Source organism: Raphanus sativus, chromosome 1 (assembly GCF_000801105.2).
Source record: "Raphanus sativus cultivar WK10039 chromosome 1, ASM80110v3, whole genome shotgun sequence".
Classification (NCBI taxonomy): domain Eukaryota; kingdom Viridiplantae; phylum Streptophyta; class Magnoliopsida; order Brassicales; family Brassicaceae; genus Raphanus; species Raphanus sativus.
In genome coordinates, this window is record NC_079511.1 from 24,776,018 (window position 1) to 24,796,105 (window position 20,088).

The following is a 20,088-nucleotide window of genomic DNA, read 5'->3' on the forward strand; positions in this document are numbered from 1 at the left end:
TTTGTTATATCAGCTGCTCCCAGGTGGTCCTGCAAATAGGGCTCGAGTTTCACCTGGCGATGTTATCTTTTGGGATTTATAATACAACCACAACCACAGAAACTCTCACCTCAAATTCATCGAAAGACTCCCAGTTGTCTCATGATAGAAACTTCAACTTTTGCTATCCACAGGTTAGATAAAGGAGTGATTGTGTATATTTGCGATAGCCGAGGTGATACTGATGGAAGCAATGCTATAGCAACCTCTGAGCCTCTTTCCCTTCTGGTATGATGTATCTCCTTGCATGACGTAAATGTCATGGGATCATTAGCACTCACTCAAAACAAAACAATCTTCTTCCTTTTTTCTTTCAGGTACACAAAGGCACAGCAAGTGCCAGTGAGATACTGGCTGGCGCCTTGAAAGATAACAAACGTGCTCTGGTTCAGAGAGAACCGACTTATGGAAAAGGGTAAACTAAAAGGGTGATCTTGATTCATCTTCTTCTCCTACAGTCAGTGTGGTTCGGATATAGACAAGGTCTGGAGTTGTTTTTTTCTTTTAATCTTAGCTTATAAAGGTTTCTTTTGGCCCAAGTTTGAACATATATATATACGGGATTGCTTTAAGCCCAATTTACGGGCATATATATATATGTATATATAAAATGTAGCTAGGGTTTCCAGCAGCCTCCCTCACAGAAGTGTTGCAATGCTGTATCTAAGAGCTGATAATTATTATGGTACCGGTAGGCGGCGCCTCTCGAATGCGCGTAGGCCAGTGTTCTTTTGTACTTCTCATATGCCAGGGCGCACTAATATTGATTATGCTGCGGTGAAGGTTATTTTACTTTCTTTCAATATAGTTTTCCTTTGCAAATCGCAATTGATAAGTTCATGTCATATCCTAGGCCTTTGTTATTTTGGTTGATTTGATTTCATCTTATATTGTTATAACAGAGAATCATGAAGCTCCGGGCTAAGGCATCAAGGTATCACATTCATGTGTAACCATATCTCCACTGTGTATATATATATATATATATCAAGTAGCTAATCAGATGGTTATTGATGATTTATATTTTTTGGGGGCCAGGGACAGAAAAAGTAAGAAGCTCGGATCAAGTTCAAAAGAAGAAGATGCTGCTCCTAATGATCAAGTCCAAAGCCAAATCCTCGGATCAAGTTCAAAAGAAAAAGATGCTGCTCCTAATGATCAAGTCCAAAGCCAAATGCTCCACCTAAGTCTGGAAGAAGAAGAAGAAGAAGAAGAAGATGCTGCTCCTAATGATCAAGTCCAAAGCCAAATCCCCCACCTAAGTCAGCAAGAAGAAGATGTTGCCTTTAGCTGGACGAAGATTTAGTCACGACACTCAGTTTTGCCCCACTTCTTTTGTGTTGAGAACAATTCACGTCCCCCTCAGTTTTATAAAACCAACAAACTTGGAATTGAAATGGTAAAACTACTTTTTCAACTCAGCTAAGTGGTACATTATTTCACTTTACATAATTTATATTACCGGTTAATGTTAATACTTAACCATCTGTTCTGCCTATGCATCTCCACGACCATGAATATGCATGATACGTGTATCTTGCTGGGTCTAGACGAGCATCATATGAGCTCCTCTTACTGCCGTGACAAGAGTATCGACTTAATACTTCTTATATCCAATCAACTCTCTCATCATCGAGATTCCCAAGCATTTCAATATTTTATTTCCCATTAAATCTTTGTAATTGGAAGCATCCATTTTTCTCATCCTCTCTGTGCCGGACCTTGGATCAGCAAACTGAGACGCGTACTTGTAGACTTTCGTACTTAGATGATCAATTTCTCGTCCCAAGCCTCTTTCAAATCTTGTTTGCGTTTTTTTTTTACTAAAGCTTTGTTAAAGAAAATCGAGATTTTATAACATGTTTTCAATATAATTTTGTATGATTAAATTTAAATCATATAATTTTTGGTTCTAAATTTTATAACATATATATATATATATATATATGCTTCCAATATGTACCCGTTTTCTAATTTTTTTAAAAAAAATCGCTTCTACATATAAAATACGTTTAAGCTTTCGCATATCCCACTTCCGTTTCCATGTAGCATACGAAAAATACTGATGATCGAGAACATCATGTTAAGTAAAGTATCACTTTCAGCCAGTATCAGTCAGCCTTTCCCAGAATGGTGTTGAGAGGAAGTGGTCTAAACCTGAGCCCAACTGGATCAAATGCAACATTGCATCGTCATGGAGAGGAAGCGATGGAATGTGTCGGTTAGCTTGGATTGTAAGGGATCATAGAGGTAATACTTTGTTTCTTGGTCGCATAGCATTCAGCTATGTAAATTCCCAAAGGGAGATGGACCTGCTAGGGATGTACTGGGCTGTTGACTCTATGGCGAACATGAAACATAATGGAATTATCTTCGAATCACATCTGGAAAAAGCGAGAGAAGCCATGATCCTTTCAACATCATCAATCCAGTTGCAGAACATGGTGCTGGAAATAGAGCGATGCCTTGCAAGAATATGCTCATGGTCCCTAAATCATATCTCGGTGGAGAGGAATCAAGCAGCTATGAAGATTGCTCTAAGTGTCTCTCAAGAGCACAGAACTCAATCATACATAGCCACAAAAGGACCGCATGGCTGCAGCGTGTCTTGAATGAGGAAGCTCAAAACTGACAAGCTCATCTCAACTACAACCTAAAGTTCACCGATGGTTTTTTTAGGTTGCTCTATTTTCTCTTCCTTTTGTGCTTCTGCTCGAAGCTCATTATGTCATCTACTGATGATTTTTCTTTTTCTCAGTACTTTGAAATTCTGTAAGGACAACATTACTTTTCTTTTGGAATAACTACAGTGTTAAAAAGGGTATTTCTATGGTGAGGTTGAAACTTGTAACAGTAACCATTGTCATGTATATGGTCTCATTTAAATATATTCATGTTTTAAGCTTATTTTCTGTAGCAGGGATCAAACATTAATATAATCAAGCATATAAAATGGACAGATGTGATGAAATAGAATAATAATGTTTTAATTATTATTATTGTACATGTAATACCAGTTAGCTTATTTAATTTTAATTGAACCAGTTTGCACTTGAACCATATAAATTATAGATGGTTGGGTGTATCAATGTGGTAGACTATTTTAATGCCAAGTTATTTAATTTTCTAGAGAATATTTTTCTAGTCTGTAATTTGTCTAAAATCACTGTGAGACTACCATAATACAAAGAGATGATACCTCATCAAATTCATAATGTAAACAAAATTAAAGTTACATCTTTTTAAAAGGTACTCAATTAATAAGCAGGGTTTAACGATTATTTAGCTTAGAAAATAAGCTAGACTAGCTAGTAGTGCCTAACGGCCATGCAACCACTTATTTCTACTTGCTTATTAGATATAAGACCATCTACGATGGTGTCGTTGCCAATTTTTTAGCTTCAAAACCTAGATAAAAAATAGTAAAAAATTTGATGGATCTTGTAATATATTAAGGATTGGCCTTTTCGTATTCTTTTTTAAGGATCAATTCGCTTGCAATATTGTAACTGTTTATGGATCTGTTGTTAGTTGGCGCCATTATTAGTTATTTTTTTTTCAGTTAAAAAAAGTAATAAAAAAAAGTATTATAAAGATTTCTAACCGGATATCACGGTTGTGAATACTCTAACGTGTCCTAGTGGTATTCATATATCCTCTTGATCAGTTGTTTTTTTTTGTAAACTGCATTCAATAAAAATTACTTATGGGTACACTTGGATCGTTACGGCGAGTGCAAAAATGGACAAACAAAACGACGGAACCTCTTGATCGTTCGTACACTTGGGAGATAATTGTTGCACAAAACACGGGAAATAGATGACATTATCTTCGGAAAACTTCGTCTACCAAATCAGAAATAGTTTATAATAATGACACACAACAAACACATATAGGGATACAACATTCTTCCATTATTCCTTATTCCGAAACAGTAAAACTCCATAGAGCACACCATGTCACCTATTCAACAGAAATCTCCTGAACATCCTTCTTTCGCATCTCCATCCTAGGAATCACAACATTAAGCACACCGTTCTTGAGCTCCGCCTTGATTTCCTCCACCTTAGCATCATCAGGTAGAGACAAGCTTGTGTTGTAGTAACCATAACTCCTCGAAGACCAGTGCTCGTCATCTTCAGGTGATCCTTCTTCTTCCTCCGCCTTGTGTTCTCCTTTAATCATCAAAATTCCATTATCTACCGTGATCTTCACGTCATCTTTGGTTAGCCCGGGAACCTCGTACCTCAGCTTGTAACAGTCATCTTGCTCCTTCACTTGACCCATTAGTTGAGATGGTCTAACGTCGAAATTGTCGAAGATCCTGTTTATGTTTTCCGTTGCTTGCATTAGAGCATTTCCAAGACTCGAAGGAAATAAACCTGTTTTCGTTACAGAACAACCATTTCGTCAATAAGGTTCATGTGATTAATGCAATATATATAGCATAACCAAAAGCTAACTCCAGTATATAAGCAAAAAAAAAAAACAGTATCTCAAAATAAAACTAAAAATAATATATGGTACACTTGAATCGTTACGGCGAGTATAAAATAGACAAACAAAAAGACGAAGCGTAAAATTCTGCAATTTTCAAGAAATTAACTTAACTTAATAGCAATGGATTCAATTTCTAAATTATGATACACTAAAGCACACAGAACATATCCAATACAAGTTTTAATATTTGCAAAAAAAAAAAACTCATGTTTTTTACTTTTACAAAAGGAAAAAAAAAATCTGCAAAAAGATGATATACCCAAACCAAAAACCTGCGTATAAAACTTAGGGACTTAAAACATATTTGATCTTGATCAAAAAAAAAACATATTTGATCATATTATTTAAAAACTCATTGATTATTGTTGCATCTGTGTGTATTAAATCTTTGATGTACCAGTAAAATGCCTAAAATACCTAGCACTCGTCCACGTAGTCTACTTGATATACGTCTACTTGATATGTCGGTACGATATACCTTTTCGGTTTAGGAAAGTTACTATTTCTATTGGAAAAAAGAAATCGGATTTTTTTGAAGTTGTATAAATATAGGTCTAAAGATTTGTAAATTATCATCACATCATTAATAAAAAACCCTAAACATGTATTTGCTTCAATAGGTTTTCTTCTCTATTCTTTTTCTGACCTAGCAACGACTGTTCACATCGATCATAATTTGAAAACTCATGTTTCTTATTATTTCAGTTACATAAATACTACTATCATACCATTTAGTGCGGGAGCAAAATAGTCCTGATCGTCGGTGTTACGCCACAGACTTTTCCGACCACGTCTCCTGGGGAAAATCCGTCTAGGGGACTTCTTCTCGGACACACTGACTTCTTTACTCTCCTTCTCCTCTTGTTCACCACTGGAACTAGCCATGAATCTGTTTAGCTTACTCTGGCTATGTCGGTTCCCGACCAAACATTTTTCACCACTTGGACACATGAAGGTAGAAAACCTTTGTTGAAGGTTTCTCAAAGCCAAATTACGTGCCAAAGCCATTTCTATAAGCAGATAAATCTTCTTGATTTTGTTTTCTTGTTTCAAATTTTAAGGAAGTAGCCAGACTTGTTGGGTTTATAAAGATGGGTCTTCACTTTATGGTAAGCTTTATGAGACGCGGGTGTGAGAAGTTTCTAAGAGTTTCTAGTTTTGATTTAGAAACCTAAAACAGGGCAGCTTCTTGTTTCTTCTACAACCTTTCTCTGGATAATCACAAGATTCTTTTCTTTTTAATATTTTGGTTTCCGAAAAGGGAATTAATCAATTAGGACGAATGGCTGAACAAAGAAAACATGAGACAAGACCAACCGTCTTTACTCTTGAGCTAGCCACTCCTAGAAAAATCGAGAACATTTAATTTATTCTTAACTTTTCCTTTTCTTTCAACCAAATTAAAATCACAAAACGAACTAGTTTTGCGATTTGTTCTAGACCATTTGTCTAAGTTTCCAAACAATTCAATCACTAATTTATTTCTGGCCATCTTTAGTTTATACGAGAAAACAAGAAAGTTATAACACTTTTTGCTGTATATTTGGTGGAAATACTGCATCTTAATTCATTGATCAAATGTTTTTCATTCAAACACTATTGCATGTGTCTAAATATTTATTTTAATACAAATTTATAGTATCTAAAAAGTTAAGATACATAAGAGGCAAAAGCGAAGGGTTTGGATGAGCACCTTCATCTCAAAATCTAAATATTTCTATACAATATAAAGATAATTAATTTATATATTTTGCAAAAAAAAATCATAAAACTGAATTTTCTGCTAAAACTATAAATTGTCAAACTTTAAAATTTATATTGTTTATATATATATATATATATAATATATATATATATATATATATATATATATATATGTTTTCCACAGAAATTTTAAAATTAGATTGTCTTATCAAAATTAAAATTATATTTTCTGCCTAAATCATAAAACCACGTGTTTTTGCAACACAGTATTACGTTTTTTCACGAAACCAAAACCAAAATTTAAATTTTATCGTCAAAACTGTAAATCAAATTTTCAATCTATAAATCTAGATTTTCTCCAAAATCGACTTTTCATATATTAGTAAAATTAAGTTTCCGCTAAAAACAGCAAAATCAGATATTTTGCCCAAAACAAAAAAAATAAGCTTTTCTACTAAAACAATAAAATCAAGTTTTTCCACAAAACCGCAACATTATTTTTCTCAAAAAAATGAAAAATCAAATCTTTTGTCAAAACTTAAAACTTAGTTTTTTACCAAAACTGTAAAAAACTACTTTTTAGCGAAAACTAAAAGTGAGATTTTCCACCAAGTCAGAAAATTGAGTTTTTTCTTCAAAACTGAAAAATTAAGTTTTCTCACTTGAAACTTCAAATCATATTTTTGTCATAATCTAAAACCGTAAAATCACATTTTTCCGTCAAAACTACCAAATCATTTGTTTCTGCGTCAAAACTGTAAAATTATTATTTTTAGTTAAAACCTTAAAATCATATTTTACTACCAAATCGAAAATCATGTTTTTGGTCAAAACAAAAAAAAAGAATGATTTTTTCTTGCCAAAACCCAAAAAGTTTTTTGTTTGCTAAAAATTATAAAATCACATATTTTCAACAAAACTGTAAAATAAATTTTCTATCAAACCGTAAAATCGGGTTTTCTGTCAAAATTTTCCAAAAACATTATTTGTATATAATAATTATTTTGGTTTCTTTTGACAAAATAATAATTATTTGGTACACATATAATATAAACATATTTATTTAAACAATGGTCAATTCATCCTTCATATTTATATAAATCATTTTTATAAGCTTTTGAACTTCTATTATACCAATGTTATTATAAAATCAAAATACAAACAAATCATCCTCTAAATATAAGATACAAATAAAAATTATGAAAACGAATAGGTTTGGATAAAACATCCAAATATTGTATGCAACTAGCTATAAACTTAACACATGATGTTGGTATGCTGCGACATCGACGCAAATGACAAACCGATTCTCAAGCTAACTATCAATAGCCAAAATCACACACGCACTAGAGGCTTCTGTTTTTTTCCACACTTAAGTTCACTAGAGGCTTTGATCAAAAAAAATAAAAACTTCACTAGAGACTTCATATTTGCCGTTTTCTTTAGCAACCCTCTTTCTCTCATATTATATATTGGCCAATTGCACGCTATATACATGGAATAAAAGTTATTTAGGTGATCGGTGTGCTACTGTGTAACTTTTGTTATATCCCGCTTTTAGCTTTATTACGTATAGAGTACTGAAACATGTCTAGTTTAGCGCCGCCTTCCACTCCACCGCTAAGCCACCGTCCGTCGCCGTGAACCCAACTCCTTTTAGTCTCGACCTGAGCGACGATCTCACGCTCACCGGCAACATGGAGTAGAGATCGTCTCTAGCATCGAGACCCACCAGCTGTAGTTGTTTTATCATATTCTCCATCACCACTATCAGATTCGCGTAGTGAAGCGCCGAGCCGGATCCGCCCAGAGTTGTCTCCGGCGGTTTCAGAAGCCTCGAGCTCTCTTCAAGAAAAGTGGAAGAAGACGAGGACGCCATTCTGAGTCTCTCCTCGTCGTTTGGGCTGGGGTGGACGAGATTTATCGATGATGAAGAGGAAGAGAGAGAGCGTGGGAGAAAAGACACGACGGTTGGGCCCACGTGGCAGCGGAGGATGAGAAGACGGATTTGAGTCTTGCGAGTGCGGTGAAGACCGATCTGGCGAGAATCAACACGACCGAAGCTTTTGTTCCATAGAGATCTGTCTTTCAGATACTTCACATGCTGTCTCTGTCTCTCAATCTTTTGCTGTAGATTCATCACTTTCTTGTTGTTGTTGTTGTCTTCTTCCCATTTGATCCCAATCTGTGAACTGTGTTTTCTCAGGGAATTTTCCAAATTCGTGAACTGTGATTCCATTTGATCCCAATCTGTGAACTGTGATTCCAAATTCGCATGGGGACTTCAATGTAAATTCGTTTCGTCTGTTTATACCGGACAGCTAATTAATTTTTTTTTTGCATTGATGCGCAAATATCTTATGTTTTATGGTTTTCTAGCCAAATTGACCTTATATATTTTCCTCTTTGGCATAATTAGTTAAACCGTATTACAAAGTGTAACATTCCGGTTGTTTTGTGATATACAAAAATAATTAAGAAAATTGATTTAGCTATCTATATCATCAAAATTAACTTACTTTTTCTATCACATATCTGTTTAGAACTATGGAGTTAAACGTGCTTGCACTGGAATAATAAAAAGATGGATGAACTATCAGAAAGTGATTCGTAATAATGTGCGAGTGAGCCCAAAGTATGGAAAAAAGTTGAGGGTAATTTCAGGGTTAGTAAACAGTGATTTCGAGTCTTTGAAAAAATTAATAGACTGATCGTTGGAATGAGATAGAGCCCACAGACCGAGTAAGTGAGCATGGGTGGCCCACGGGATGAGTAAGTGGTTGTGGGGTCCATTAGCCGTATGCGGTTGGAACATTATAGATGATATCAGAGTTGGTTAGCCATCTCGGTTCTAACCTGAGAGACATCCTGAGACCTGTCATGGGACGCAACAACGATATTACATTCTTTGAGAGGAAGTGAATTGTAACATTCCGGTTTGTGGTATATAAAAATACTTAAGAAAAAGATTTGGCTATCTATGTCACCAAAATTCCGTCACATATCCGTTTAGAACTCCATAGTTAAATGTGTTTGGACTAGAATAGTGATATGATGGATAACCTATCAGAAAAATGATCCGCAATATTGTGTGAGAGAGGCTAAAACACGGAAAAAATCGAGTGGTGATTACAGAGAATAAACAATAATTTCGAATCTTCAAAAAATTTAATGAACCAATCGTTGGAACGAGATGGAGCTCACGGACCAAATAAATAAGTGTGGATGGCCTATTAACCGTGGAAGATCAGGACGTTATACAAAGCCTTCGGCGGAAAAAGACTCGGCATTCAGATGAGTCGAACGGTGGTGTGGGACGAAGGAAGTGGGTTTATAATACGTCCTGACAAAACCGCTCCGAAACGAACAAAAGATGCGTGACGCACTCACGAGGTTTATATATCAATCTCAATCAAACCGGATGAAATGAGAGCCGGATCACACTTCTCGAATACTAAATATACTAGTCAACAAGACCGAAATTAGTTGTATATTTTTAGTTCGAAAACTATTCTTTCCACCTTATTAGTTAGAACTTATAAGTCAGATATATAGACAAAACTGGTTTTGATCCTCTACTCATACGCTCGTTTTACACTTTGATAAGAAGCAAAGTTTGCTTCATCTTCATAACAAGCCCCTATAAATGAAGAACGAATTGTGCAAAGGCATGAATCATGATCCATCCTCAGGATTGCAATTATAATCTGCTATATTTTATGTTTTTCTAATTTTAAACCCCTTTCTGATTTTCTTTTTAAAAAGACAAAATGGGACCGGTAACGACCTCGAAAGCCATGTGTCCAGAGTATTGTCGAAATATTTGCTTTTGGACCGACCTTATCCATCTTTGGACCGTTGTTGGTGCCAAAAACCAAAGAAAATGAAATGAAGACTTTAAAAAGCTGAAGGGACGTAGACGTATGTTAGGTAACGGTTAGTGGGTAAACTTCCGGGGAGAAAAATGACAAATAAATTAGTTTTAAGAAAAACATTTGATTATGTGGTATTGATTGCATGCAAAAAGCAATGACTAGTTTTATAAAATAGTTTAACATAGCAAAGAACTAGTAGACACGATATAACCAAAAAACTAGTAGACACGAAAGGTATTCTTTTTGGTGGACCATCACGTGGTTTCGGCTCTAGTACCAGCAAATTTGCGATCTAACGACCGGTTTGTTTTTGTTATAGTGGCTCACTATGGTCTGTTCCCGTTCACCAAACCCTATACGTGGAGACTGAGTTTAAGGTAACCAAAATGGATTTTGGTCAAAATCACATGAGTTATCCGTCACCGTCGAAGACCTAATAATCATTTTTGTGTGGTAATGTTGTAACTAATGTTATGCTAACTAGCTAAAGAGTAAAGGACTCCTAGCAAAAAAAAAAAAGAGGAAAGGAGGTTATACGAATGTCGACAGATAATGTATTGTATAATATTTGGAATATTCGTGCTTCCCTGTAGTTCACTTTTCGCAAAAGATTGAGGTAATATTTTTATTTTTTAAGATTGAGGTAATACAATACCAATGTAATTGAATTGTGTACATCTAACCTCTTTTAGTTTTATCCATTTCACGACATATAACAGTTCGTCCTGAAAATGTTTCTGTTTCAACTTCTAAAAATATTTTCAATATTTATAATAGCCCCACAAATATAAGATCATCTAAGAATTCAAATCTGACAACATATAAAACAATTTAAAAGAAAAAAAACGTAGACATAACCAATATAGATACAGTTTAATGAAGCAAAGGTAATATATAAGTTATATAACCTTTAAATTATTTAACAGAGTATTGATTTTTTAATAAATTATTTATACCTCTCAGAATTTCAAATTTAATTTTTAGCTTTTTTTTGTCACACAAATTTAATTTTTAGCTATTACCATTTCCTTGTTGCTAAACAAGTAAAAAACACTGTTTTAGTCTTTTAGATATCAATCATTTACACTGATTTTCTAGAAGAAATGTACATACAGAGAACCCAGAAAAGCTTATAGGAAAAAGTTATCTACATAAAAATTTTATTTCTTTTTTTGACATCAAAAGAAGAAACAACAAAAGTTAATAGGAGCACTGAACTCGATGATCTCTGTCTCTAAGAATCCCATTGTACAGAGCAATCCGGTTCGCAGGCATGTCGTTTCTACAGACAGAACTGGTCTTACCCGGTTTAATCACTGGTTCCGGTACGATTCTCCTTAGACTTTCCCTCTTTCTACGATACTCTTCACCGTTCCCTTTAGGCTCTTTCACATTCTCTGCAAATTTCACCTTTTTATTCTTCTTCTTCCTCTGTTTCTTCGTTTGCTCTGTATTGAAGAAACAAGAAATTTTAGAAAAAAAAAAAAAAAAAAAAAAAAAAAGAAATTTTAGAAAAAAATCTTTCAAAAAAATAAAGAAACTTAGAAACTTTTTCTAACCGGAGGATGGTCGGAGAAGACAAAAGGGTACCTGAACAAAGACATGGACGGAGGATCTGTTGATCTGATGTTTGATGATTACCAGATAATTGGCGGGAAATGGTCAGAAACAGAGCGGTGCTTGAGAAAACCATGGCGGTTGCGATCACGACGCCATGAGAGCAGCTTAGTATGCAAGTCATGTGGATCAGAGAAGAGATTTTTCGCTCAAGATTCAGATGAAAAGAAACTAACTTGATGAAGAAACAGAGAGAGAGAGAGAGAGAGAGAGAGAGAAGAGAGGTTGTTGATCAATGAATGAGTTCAATAGGAGGGCAAGTGTGTGTTGCAGAGAGATTGGTCGTACCAACAACGTCACGCAACAAGTACTGCTTGTAGTTGAACGGTGAGGGATATCTTCTCTAAAGCAGAGAAAAAAAAGATTGGAGTTTATTTAGAAGTGGGTTTGAAATAAATTGTGGGAAAAAGTTCTGACAATAATCATAGGTTTGGAGTTTCTTTGTGTGCTGTCTTCTTTTTATCTTCTGCTGGAGAGAGAGAGAGAGTGGTGTTTGGTTTTATTAGTCACAGGCTCAAAAATCAAGTGGAAATGATAAAATCTTCTATCGTAATAAAAAAAATCTTCATTGTCTTTAGTTTCTGACCATATGTAATGTATTACTAGATTCACTGCATGGACTTATGGATAAGAGGTATAAGATAAATACAGTTGATGACAAAAAAAATACAATTTATAAGTTAATTATCAAACTTATCTACTGTTGTTAACCTGTGTACCCATAATTATTAAAATCTATAAAGATTTAATTATAAAGTTATTCACATATTATATAGGACATCTTGCTGCAATACATTTTTGTTTTAGTCTTATAAAGACCTCGTTTTTTTTTAGAACTGGCTTTACATTTTAAAAAATGACAAACTGGGTCAAAAAATGACCTTCGTCCCTTTACATTTAAAAAATATTCTAATAATATTTTAATTTGAGTTAATATGCTTTCAGCCTTTGATTTGATTTTAAAATATGTATTATATTTTAAAATTTAATTACTAATTATAAATAATAAATATTATATTAATAAAAGAGCAAAATCCATAAATCACTAATTATAAGTGATAAATATTCTATTACTAAAAAAATTACAGTGTTTAGTTTTATGTTTTTGTCCCTTCTTTCTCAGATTTTGTCAAAGAAATTGTCATAAAACTATAGATTAGTTTCTGGTTTCTGGCTAGCTTACTCTCTAAACCAACGAGTAAATCAGTGAAAAGGGATCTAGATTGGATATATGTTATTGTTAGATTATTTTTATTTTTTTTGTAAAACTGTTATTGTTAGATTATGTTTAACAAGTATTTATGTTTTCTTTAGTTACTAGATATTTCTTACATGTCATACGTTTTCAACAAGCATCTTCTAAATACCTATTAATTAAGGAAAATATGTGTTGAAGAGAAATATAGAAAGAAATACAATAGATTCAAAAGAGCTCAATGAATCTCTGTCTCTTCCACGCACTTTGATGCCACCTATGTCATTAACTTGAGGACAGAACCTGGCGTTTACATGCGCACGGGCTGTTGCCGCGTGTCCTGTTTCAGAACCTAATTTGCCGCGTTTAAAGACATTATGGTTATGCCTGAAAATGTTTTTCTTTAAAAACATATGCTTTAATATGTTTGTGCCAAAAGGAAAAAATGTTTATCAATAACTTATACAAGCAAAGTATAATCCGGAATCTCTTATTTTATTTATCAGTTAACAACTTGTATTTATATTTTAGTTTTTAAGATTTATTAGCGTATAAATTTATATTTATAATAAATGTACTAGTTAACCTCTTTTGTAAGTGAATGCATTTTACTAATCTTTATAAATATAAGTACATAATATTTTTTGTTTAAATTGATCCGTTTGAATTCAAAACGAATACGCTACGAAACATGTGTTACATGAAGTTTGTAAAGAGGACTGGTCAAAGTGTAATTCTTCCAGAATTTCTTGAAGTTTTTGATTGTGATATAAAAAAGACTTAGACCAACTTCTCTATCTTCTTGTGCTTTAGTACTTGATTCCGTGTTCTACACAACTTTCAAAGATTTACATATACATATGCATGGATTACAGCAATTTGTGGTCCATATATTGGAACTCATATAGATTTATCTAATATCGTTGTGATCGTGAATTCAAAACATAATTTTGTTCTTAGTATATCCGGCTTTATGTACAAAATCTTGACAACTACGTATAACAAAATATACATAGCAAGAGATAAGACTATAGCATCTACCATCATGGTACGGCAACTTGTTTATAGGACATTAACTAATTGAAAGAGAGATAGCACAAGAGGTTAAAACTTAAAAGTCTTAAAAGTTTTGAGAGAACCAGAGAAAGAAAGAGATGGTCACATGGGTCGATTGACTTTGACGTCCGAAATAAAATCAACCTCACACGTTTACTACACCCTTTCGTTCAATTGTATTGACACTTATCAACGCCCAATGATGTTGCTGGTAAGCCAAAATAAGTTGTGAACTTCCTTTATCTAGTTATGACAAGAACGGATTTGGTTTTGTGAAGTTTTGGCAAAAAATCTTAATCAAGTACAATCTAATATTCTTATAGCTAGTACCAATCCTGCCAGAAACGATCCAATCCATGAAACGTGTATTTTTATGAAGTTGCATTTTTAGTGGTTAAGGAGAGACAACAGATTATAAGTAGTCCGCAAGCTTACAAGATTTTACAGTCTAGAAATTTTACATCCTTAATATAATCACCATAATTCCCCTCCTCGAATCCTTAAATATGGATTCTTCCCCCAATTTTCTATTTAATATTTTTCTTCATTTAGCTCTCAATCTCAAATCGGCCATGAGAGTGCCAATGACTAAACTTAGAATGTGGCACCGTAATACCGATGTTCGGTTTGTATCAAGTGTGGACATGATACTATCAAGTAACAGTTTAATGTCTACTACATTTTGGAAAAGGAATTTGTGAAAGAAGATATAGGTGTGAACAAAAAAGAAGAAGATATAGGTTTAGAGGGAGAATGTTTTTTAACTGATCCCTTAACTAATATATTTATCACTTTATTATATTCAATTCATATTATTCTTCACATGTTTTGGAAACTTTAGTGTGGTAATTCAAAACTCTTTCGTTCATCCACTTATTTCTATTAAATCAGAGTAAATTTTGTGAGATGTGCTAGATAATTTTTAATGCAAATGTGCTACCAAAAACACAATAACTTTGTCAAAAAAAGATAATAGGTTTAGAGATTTGGAGAGGACATTAGGTATATTAGGTATTCATATTACGAATCTTTAAACATCTGTTAACTAGGTTAAAAGTTTGACTAAATACGTGTATATAATAGCCTGACCAACCAAAATAAATTATGTACTCGTTTCTATTTGATAATTGGTGACTAAAAATGTCAGTTAGATTTTTCCTTTAAATTTGGAAGTTGGGAATATTTTTGACAAATTGTTGCTAATGGAGTAAACATCTATTAACGCTTGTTAATGATGGTTTAATGGCTGACTAACTGTGTATCTAAAATAGTTTGATCAACGATAATAACGAGTTAGAATGCCCTTTTTTCAAAAAAAAAAAAAAAAACGATAATAACGAGCTTTTCGTGTTTGGTTTAAAATCTAGTGTTGCTCCGTTTCTGCGGTATATAAACCGGTGTGGTACATAGGTTTTCTGTGGTAAATTAAAATCCAGTGTGGCTCAGTCTGGTTAGTTATTCTTCTCCAAGCTGGGTTTTGTTTGGAATCCGTTTGGTTAAAGATTAAACAAAATTACCAAACATAACTGTCTAATGCAGTCAATAAGACTAAAAAGTAAAACCCCTAACGTTGGCCACAAGTTTTTCCGAATCTTTCTCTCAGCTTTACATTTTCTCCAAAATTTTCGGGAAATCAAATCTAATCCTCAAAACTCAACCAAAAAGCCAACGAACAAACGCGCGTTATACTCTTTTCCAGAAATGGGGAAGAGACCGCCGTTACCACCAGACATAGAAAACGGAACACCACCATTGCCACCATTACCACCACCAGCTCGACCGCAGTTTCGTCCCCCTGTTCCCGTGCCATGGTACGCATGGCTCGTGCCTCTCATCTTCGCAGCCAACTTCATCACATTCGCCACCACAATGTATCTGAACGATTGCCCCTCGAGATCAGATAACTGTCTCTTGTTTGATGTCCTTGGAAGGCTTTCGTTTCAGCCTATAAAGGAGAATATGCTTCTTGGTCCTTCTATTCCCACGTGAGGAACAAAAACAAGTAGTACAAGAATTACGTTACAACTTGGTTATATAAATAATGGATTCATATTTGTTGTTGGTTTAGGCTGAGAAGACTTGGAGCTCTAGAAAGGAGACTTGTGGAGGAAGGTGAGAAATGGCGTCTCATCTCTTGCATATGGCTTCACGGTGGGCTCCTTCACCTGCTGGCCAACATGATCAGCCTCCTATGTATTGGAATGCGTCTTGAACAAGAATTCGGGTTTTGTAAGAATCCTTAAACCTCCTATGCTGTTGAGTCTGAATTTACTTTGCAGCGATAACTTGGTATATCAGCTTTACTACCATTAACTAAAATATGTTCATGGTTAACTAATTGACGTGCTTGAAGAATAGTCAAAGCTTATCTAATTTAAAGAGTTTTGATGGAACTTGCAGTGAGAATAGGAGCTTTGTATGTGATTTCCGGCCTTGGTGGAAGCATTATGTCTTGTTTGACAGATTCAAGAGGAGAACGTGTGTCAGTAGGAGCATCAGGCGCCTTGTTCGGGTTACTCGGTGCAATGCTCTCAGAGCTGATCACAAACTGGACAATCTATGAAAATAAGGTAAAAGTTTTATCATCTTCAATCAGCATGGTACATTATTGAAAGCTGATGTTAATACTTTTTTTTTGCAGTGTACATCACTTATGACACTGATCCTGATCATTGCACTGAACCTAAGCGTTGGATTCTTACCGCGTGTAGACAATTCTGCTCATTGTGGAGGATTCTTAGCCGGTTTTTTCCTAGGGTTTGTCCTTCTTCTCCGTCCGCAGTACGGATACGTGAACCCCAAGTATATTCCACCTGGTTATGACGTGAAACAGAAGAAAAGACACAAGTGTTATCAACACGTCTTCAGGATTACATCGCTAGCCATTCTTCTTGCGGGGTAAGTTCACCAAAGACTCAGTGAATCATCCTTCATAAACGCACCACTCTAACACTTGATTCAAGGACTAGATTTTCCATCTGTATAGCCTAAAACCCAAACCTACCAGCACATTATTAAATCATATATAACTTGAAATTTGTGCAGATTCATTGCGGGATATACTAAGCTTCTAAGAGAACATACCGTAGAGAGCGTGCCGTTCAGAGATGTCAATTAGCATCTGTAAAAGTTCATTTCACAGGATCCCAAGATATTTCCATATTTGATACAAACACCATCACCAGAAAAGGTTTTTCATTTGATGATTCGAGAAGTAATTACATATGTATCGGTTGTTCAAGGGTGTTGTAACTATACATGTGTATGAAAAAGCATATATTAACCTGTAGGAAACATTTTTTATATATCTAGTTTCTTTTGTAGAAAATTAGGATCACAAATCAATGATGTATCAAATTAGGATCACAAATTAATTATGTAGCAGTAGAACTGCTGTTTCCTTCCTTTAGCATGAGGCGTCTCCGGTCTCCCCAATTTGGAAACAAACCTAAGAACATTGAATTTTGAGCAAATCTCTATTATTAAAAGAGAAGTACCCATATGAATTGCCCTTTAGTTTTCTCTTTTATTTACACTTCAATGCCACTGTAACTATTTATTATCTTTCCTTTAAATATTCTTGTCTTAATCGATTATTTAATTTGGTGCATAAAAAACGGAAAGAACAGCTCAACGTGTTCTACTAAATTGCATGAAAACTAAGACCTTCACGTGTTCAACTAAATTACATGAGAAGACTATAGCGAAAGAAAGAAAAAATTATTTTATACCTACACTATAAGAAATTGAATAACTTCAGAAGTGAAATAGCTAAACACTTGAATCTGCAATTCTGTTCTTCACGTAGACCTTTGTATTTGTAGAGCTTGGTATTCCTGTTTAGATAACAATGGCGTTAACTTTAGTTCTTTACAAATAAATAAAATCAATAGTTCGATTTTTCATTAATATCAGACTAATATGATTATTTACGCCTCAAAATATTTACTTTACAGTCACTTTAAAATGGATTTATTTGAATTATATTTTACATGACTTATAAAATAGAAAAAATCAGTTATACCAATTGATGATCTAATCTTTCCAAACCAACCAAATCAATAAATTCAAAATCTAAACAGAATATATTTGCCAATAACAAATTCTTACTTATAATCACGAGATAAGAATTAGAAACAAAATATCTTTGCGAACCAAATAAATTGATGATACATATAGAAACAAAAATTCATTTTATTTTTAATAACATTCAAACATATATAAACATTCACACAGTCGCAAAAAACCGAAACACAAATAGACTTTAACCGAATCAGAGTAAAAACCCAAATAAAAACTCCTAACTTAATCAATGTAAACGGTCAAATATTAAAAATACATCATTTACTATTGAGATAATACAAAAATTAATCAAAAATTTAATACCCGTCCGGTCGGACGGGTCAAGATCTAGTAAACCTTATAAATCAAAGCAATGTCAATTTTGTTTTTATCTTCACAAATGTAGTGATAAAAAATATAAACATTATGTACGCACGTTTTCATTAATGATAAATGTAATTAATTTCAGGATATTGATTTTGTGTAATATCGATTTCTATAAATATTTTCATAGTGAAACCCCTTATAAATCATCTACATATTATCAAAGACTAGTGTTTTATCATATTATGTTTTGAAACCCCAAAGCTAAATTCATCGTAATCCATTGGAATTTCGTTGGAAATTCTATGGAATTAGATAAAGAAGAAAATGTTGCTATTATTTTGTTTAGTTAGTAACAAAATATAAAATTTACCATAATTTTAAACTTAAAATCTTAACAAATCTACATTTGACTGCAATAAATAAAGTTATATAATACCTAAAATTAATTTAAATATAATTCTGATTCTAATTTGATTTGATTTCATTCCATCTCATTCATATAATTATTTATTTTGAACTGAATATCTTACAGTATTGGATCAGGTGTTCAAATACATTGTTCTCTGCTTGTAAGCCACTTTCATTCAAATGTCTGTTCTTTGAGACATTATCATCATCACGTAAGTATAGTCTTTATTTATGAATTGAGTTGAGAGTAAAGAAGATAATACCCAAACCAGATTCACTTCGTATCTTAGTATCGTCCTAAAAGGTGTTTAATTCGATCATAACCGAAAATGTTTTTGGTTAAAAATCCTAAGGTCAACCCTGAATCTCTGAATAAACCGGAAAGGAAAACTAAACGAAGTATCTAAGGGCCAAAATTTCCCAGTGCTTTAACTAACCGGTTCAAGTAAGCACTATCAAGTTGCTATATATGTTGATGGACGTTTGTGAAATTAATAGGACTTTTTCATTCTAATCTAGAATACACTTAGTTGTTATTTTTTATGATTTTAAAATACTTCTGTGACAGTGTATATGATATGTGATTTTGCATATCCATATATATTTTTATTTGATCAATCAAATAATAAAATTGTATCTACCATGTTTAAAGTGTATACGATAATTGATTTTGCATATTTATATTTCCTTTTATACGATTGATTAAATAATAAAATTATATCCACCATGTTTAAAATGAACTAAACCAAATCCAAAATCCTTTCTAGTAAGACAGACAGTTAAAACAACAAATTTATTGAATGACATAGTGATTACTGCTTAGCAGTAATCATTGGGATAAATCATTCATCATACTGTATATAAGTTATTTAAAATGGATCCAATCAAGCATTTGAATGTGATTAGTTATTTGGTTTACTGTTTTCACATTTATAATGTTTTACTAATCATATCAAATGTAAGATATCTACTTTTATCATTGAACAACTAATTTTTGTTAGCATTTTTGTGGACAAAGCCAAATATCATTTTTTTTCTTCCAATGCACTAAATCTGCATTGAACTTCTGGAACACCAATTTTTGTGTCCTTGTTAACAATCTTTCGATGTCAATTCGTCATTCGGTAGACAACCAATTGGTGAGAGCTACACTTATCTTAGAATTTATAAAGAAAATTTAAAATAGTGATCAAGACAATGTTAATGCATATAAATTTAAAATTCGATTTAGTTACGCATCGATATTGTTTCTGCCTCCAGAATGGACTCACTGTACTTCCATGTACGAGATAAAAATACACCATT

The 20,088-nt window shown here is 33.4% G+C and overlaps 5 protein-coding genes across 5 annotated transcripts; 2 read left to right on the forward strand and 3 right to left on the reverse strand.

Moving 5' to 3' along the window:
• Nucleotides 1-646: 646 nt before the first annotated feature.
• LOC130499409 (uncharacterized) lies at nt 647-1,676 on the forward strand. The gene is made up of 3 exons (XM_056993435.1): nt 647-822; nt 942-973; nt 1,078-1,676. The coding sequence occupies exons 1-3, from the start codon at nt 694-696 to the stop codon at nt 1,343-1,345; spliced, it is 429 nt and encodes a 142-aa protein (XP_056849415.1). The 5' UTR covers nt 647-693; the 3' UTR covers nt 1,346-1,676.
• Nucleotides 1,677-3,890: 2,214 nt separating this feature from the next.
• LOC108834132 (26.5 kDa heat shock protein, mitochondrial) lies at nt 3,891-5,835 on the reverse strand. The gene is made up of 2 exons (XM_018607488.2): nt 5,268-5,835; nt 3,891-4,421 (listed from the first exon to the last, which is right to left on the reverse strand). Exons 1-2 carry the CDS (start codon nt 5,545-5,547, stop codon nt 4,003-4,005), a joined length of 699 nt encoding a protein of 232 aa, XP_018462990.2. The 5' UTR covers nt 5,548-5,835; the 3' UTR covers nt 3,891-4,002.
• Nucleotides 5,836-7,403: 1,568 nt separating this feature from the next.
• LOC108834131 (protein PSK SIMULATOR 3-like) lies at nt 7,404-8,587 on the reverse strand. The gene has a single exon (XM_057010848.1). It carries the CDS (start codon nt 8,480-8,482, stop codon nt 7,835-7,837), a length of 648 nt encoding a protein of 215 aa, XP_056866828.1. The 5' UTR covers nt 8,483-8,587; the 3' UTR covers nt 7,404-7,834.
• A 2,575-nt stretch (nt 8,588-11,162) lies between these two features.
• On the reverse strand, nt 11,163-12,264 carry LOC108841306 (uncharacterized). The gene is made up of 2 exons (XM_018614082.2): nt 11,709-12,264; nt 11,163-11,566 (listed from the first exon to the last, which is right to left on the reverse strand). The coding sequence occupies exons 1-2, from the start codon at nt 11,857-11,859 to the stop codon at nt 11,319-11,321; spliced, it is 399 nt and encodes a 132-aa protein (XP_018469584.1). The 5' UTR covers nt 11,860-12,264; the 3' UTR covers nt 11,163-11,318.
• Nucleotides 12,265-15,460: 3,196 nt separating this feature from the next.
• Nucleotides 15,461-17,271, forward strand: LOC108857455 (RHOMBOID-like protein 5). The gene is made up of 5 exons (XM_018631446.2): nt 15,461-15,971; nt 16,055-16,215; nt 16,387-16,556; nt 16,628-16,884; nt 17,032-17,271. The coding sequence occupies exons 1-5, from the start codon at nt 15,520-15,522 to the stop codon at nt 17,102-17,104; spliced, it is 1,113 nt and encodes a 370-aa protein (XP_018486948.2). The 5' UTR covers nt 15,461-15,519; the 3' UTR covers nt 17,105-17,271.
• The last annotated feature ends 2,817 nt before the right edge of the window (nt 17,272-20,088 follow it).

Coding starts and splice junctions, on each gene's coding strand:
- LOC108857455 (XM_018631446.2), top strand. CDS start 15,520: ATGCAGTCAATAAGACTAAAAAGTAAAACCCCTAACGTTGGCCACAAG. Junction 16,216..16,386: donor TGAACAAGAATTCGGGTTTT/GTAAGAATCCTT, acceptor TGGAACTTGCAG/TGAGAATAGGAGCTTTGTAT. Junction 16,885..17,031: donor CTAGCCATTCTTCTTGCGGG/GTAAGTTCACCA, acceptor AAATTTGTGCAG/ATTCATTGCGGGATATACTA.
- LOC130499409 (XM_056993435.1), top strand. CDS start 694: ATGCTGTATCTAAGAGCTGATAATTATTATGGTACCGGTAGGCGGCGC. Junction 823..941: donor TTGATTATGCTGCGGTGAAG/GTTATTTTACTT, acceptor TTGTTATAACAG/AGAATCATGAAGCTCCGGGC. Junction 974..1,077: donor CTCCGGGCTAAGGCATCAAG/GTATCACATTCA, acceptor TTTGGGGGCCAG/GGACAGAAAAAGTAAGAAGC.
- LOC108834131 (XM_057010848.1), bottom strand. CDS start 8,482: ATGGAATCACAGTTCACGAATTTGGAAAATTCCCTGAGAAAACACAGT.
- LOC108834132 (XM_018607488.2), bottom strand. CDS start 5,547: ATGGCTTTGGCACGTAATTTGGCTTTGAGAAACCTTCAACAAAGGTTT. Junction 4,422..5,267: donor TTTTGCTCCCGCACTAAATG/GTATGATAGTAG, acceptor TAACGAAAACAG/GTTTATTTCCTTCGAGTCTT.
- LOC108841306 (XM_018614082.2), bottom strand. CDS start 11,859: ATGACTTGCATACTAAGCTGCTCTCATGGCGTCGTGATCGCAACCGCC. Junction 11,567..11,708: donor CCGTCCATGTCTTTGTTCAG/GTACCCTTTTGT, acceptor TCTTCAATACAG/AGCAAACGAAGAAACAGAGG.